Source organism: Pygoscelis adeliae, unplaced genomic scaffold (genome assembly GCF_000699105.1).
Source record: "Pygoscelis adeliae isolate BGI_AS28 unplaced genomic scaffold, ASM69910v1 Scaffold346, whole genome shotgun sequence".
NCBI lineage: Eukaryota > Metazoa > Chordata > Aves > Sphenisciformes > Spheniscidae > Pygoscelis > Pygoscelis adeliae.
The window spans coordinates 158,701-160,240 of NW_008824902.1; the positions used below are offsets into that span (position 1 = coordinate 158,701).

The following is a 1,540-nucleotide window of genomic DNA, read 5'->3' on the forward strand; positions in this document are numbered from 1 at the left end:
GGCTTGCCCCCCCCCCCTCACTGTGTCCCCCCTCAGGTGGCGCTGCTGGATGCCGCTGCCCGCCCCGAGGAGGAAGGTGGGTAGCAGGCAGCACCTAGGTGTGTAGGAGGGGGTGCTGGCTCACTCATGCAATGAGCGCATCGGTCCTCTGCCCACCCTGCCCATACCCTTCGTTGCCCCACTCCTCAGCTCCTTCCCAGCAGCTCCTGGTACCCCCAGGCTGGAAAGCCGCAGTGCTGTGTGCGGCCCCTGTGGAGTGGGGAATGGGGGGGTCTGTGGGGAGCACCCCCTCCCACAGCATCTCCCCGCTCCCCCCAGGCAGGAGGGCACTGAGACCTGGCAGCTCAGCTCACCGGCCAGGGCTGGGGTGGGTTTGCCCGCAGGGTTCCCGGGGGCCCTGTGCCCCAGGGAGGAGGGGGAGGAGGAGGAGGAAGAGGACAGGTGGAGGAGCCCAAGACCCGTCACTTTCACACTGGGCAACGAGGTGCTGGGGCTGGGCCCAGAAAGTGAGTTTCAGAGCCCTGACGCCGAGGTCTACATGCACTTCATGAGGAGCCACTGCTGCTACGACGCTGTCCCCACCAGCTGCAAGCTTGTCGTCTTCGACATCTCCCTGGAGGTGACAAAGCAGGGGATTGGCAGGGACGGGCAGGGGGGAGTGGGCTCGGGGTCCCCCTGACTCCCTCCCCACTCTGCCAGCAGATCAAGAAAGCCTTCGTGGCGCTGGTGGCCAACGGGGTGCGTGCCGCCCCGCTCTGGGACAGCAAGACTCAGAGCTTTGTGGGTGAGTGCTGGCAGCACCGCCCGGCCCCTCCCCCTGCCTGGCAGCAAGGGCTGCGGCAGCGCTGCCAGCCCCACGTGTCTCCACAGGGATGCTCACCATCACCGACTTCATCAACATCCTCCACCGCTACTACCGCTCGCCCCTGGTGAGTGTGGCGGGGCCCCCGTGGGGCCACTGTGACCAGGGCATCTCCCTGCCCTCAGGTTCAGATCTACGAGGTGGAGGAGCACAAGATTGAGAGCTGGCGAGGTAAAAAGCAGGGGGCAATGGGGGTGGCTGGGCTGGGGATGTCGCGCAGGGCATGGAGGTGGGCTCCGGGGCTGCATGAGGGGCCTGGGGGACCCCCTCTCCCACTTCTCTCCCTCGGCAGAGGTGTACCTGCAGGGCTCCTTCAAGCCGCTGGTCTACATCTCCCCAAGCAATAGGTGAGCACCTGCCCACTGGGGAGAGCACACCCTGCGGGGAGTGTGCCCAGGATGCAGCCCTATCCTCCTCCCCACGATGTCCCCATCACCCGCAGCCTCTTCGACGCTGTCTACTCCCTGATCAAACACAAGATCCACCGCCTGCCCGTCATCGAGCCCATCTCGGGCAACGTCCTGCACATCCTGACGCACAAGCGCATCCTCAAGTTCCTCCACATCTTTGTGAGTGCCAGGGCTGTGTGTGCACACACACGGTGGGTGTGTAGGGGCGCAAGCAAGGGTGTCAGGGTGCATGTAGGTGCTAGCCCAGCCCTGCCCTGCCCCACCAAAG

General features: G+C 65.6%; 1 protein-coding gene across 1 annotated transcript in view; it reads left to right on the top strand.

Moving 5' to 3' along the window:
- The first annotated feature begins 32 nt into the window (after positions 1-32).
- LOC103917678 (5'-AMP-activated protein kinase subunit gamma-3-like) overlaps positions 33-1,540 on the top strand; it is a 2,554-nt gene continuing 1,046 nt past the window's right edge. Inside the window, exons 1-7 of the mRNA XM_009324862.1 lie at positions 33-76; positions 384-619; positions 703-784; positions 871-929; positions 988-1,033; positions 1,155-1,209; positions 1,305-1,503. Coding sequence (XP_009323137.1) covers positions 539-619; positions 703-784; positions 871-929; positions 988-1,033; positions 1,155-1,209; positions 1,305-1,503 — 522 coding nt within the window. The 5' untranslated portion in view covers positions 33-76; positions 384-538. The remainder of the gene's footprint in view (positions 77-383; positions 620-702; positions 785-870; positions 930-987; positions 1,034-1,154; positions 1,210-1,304; positions 1,504-1,540) is intronic.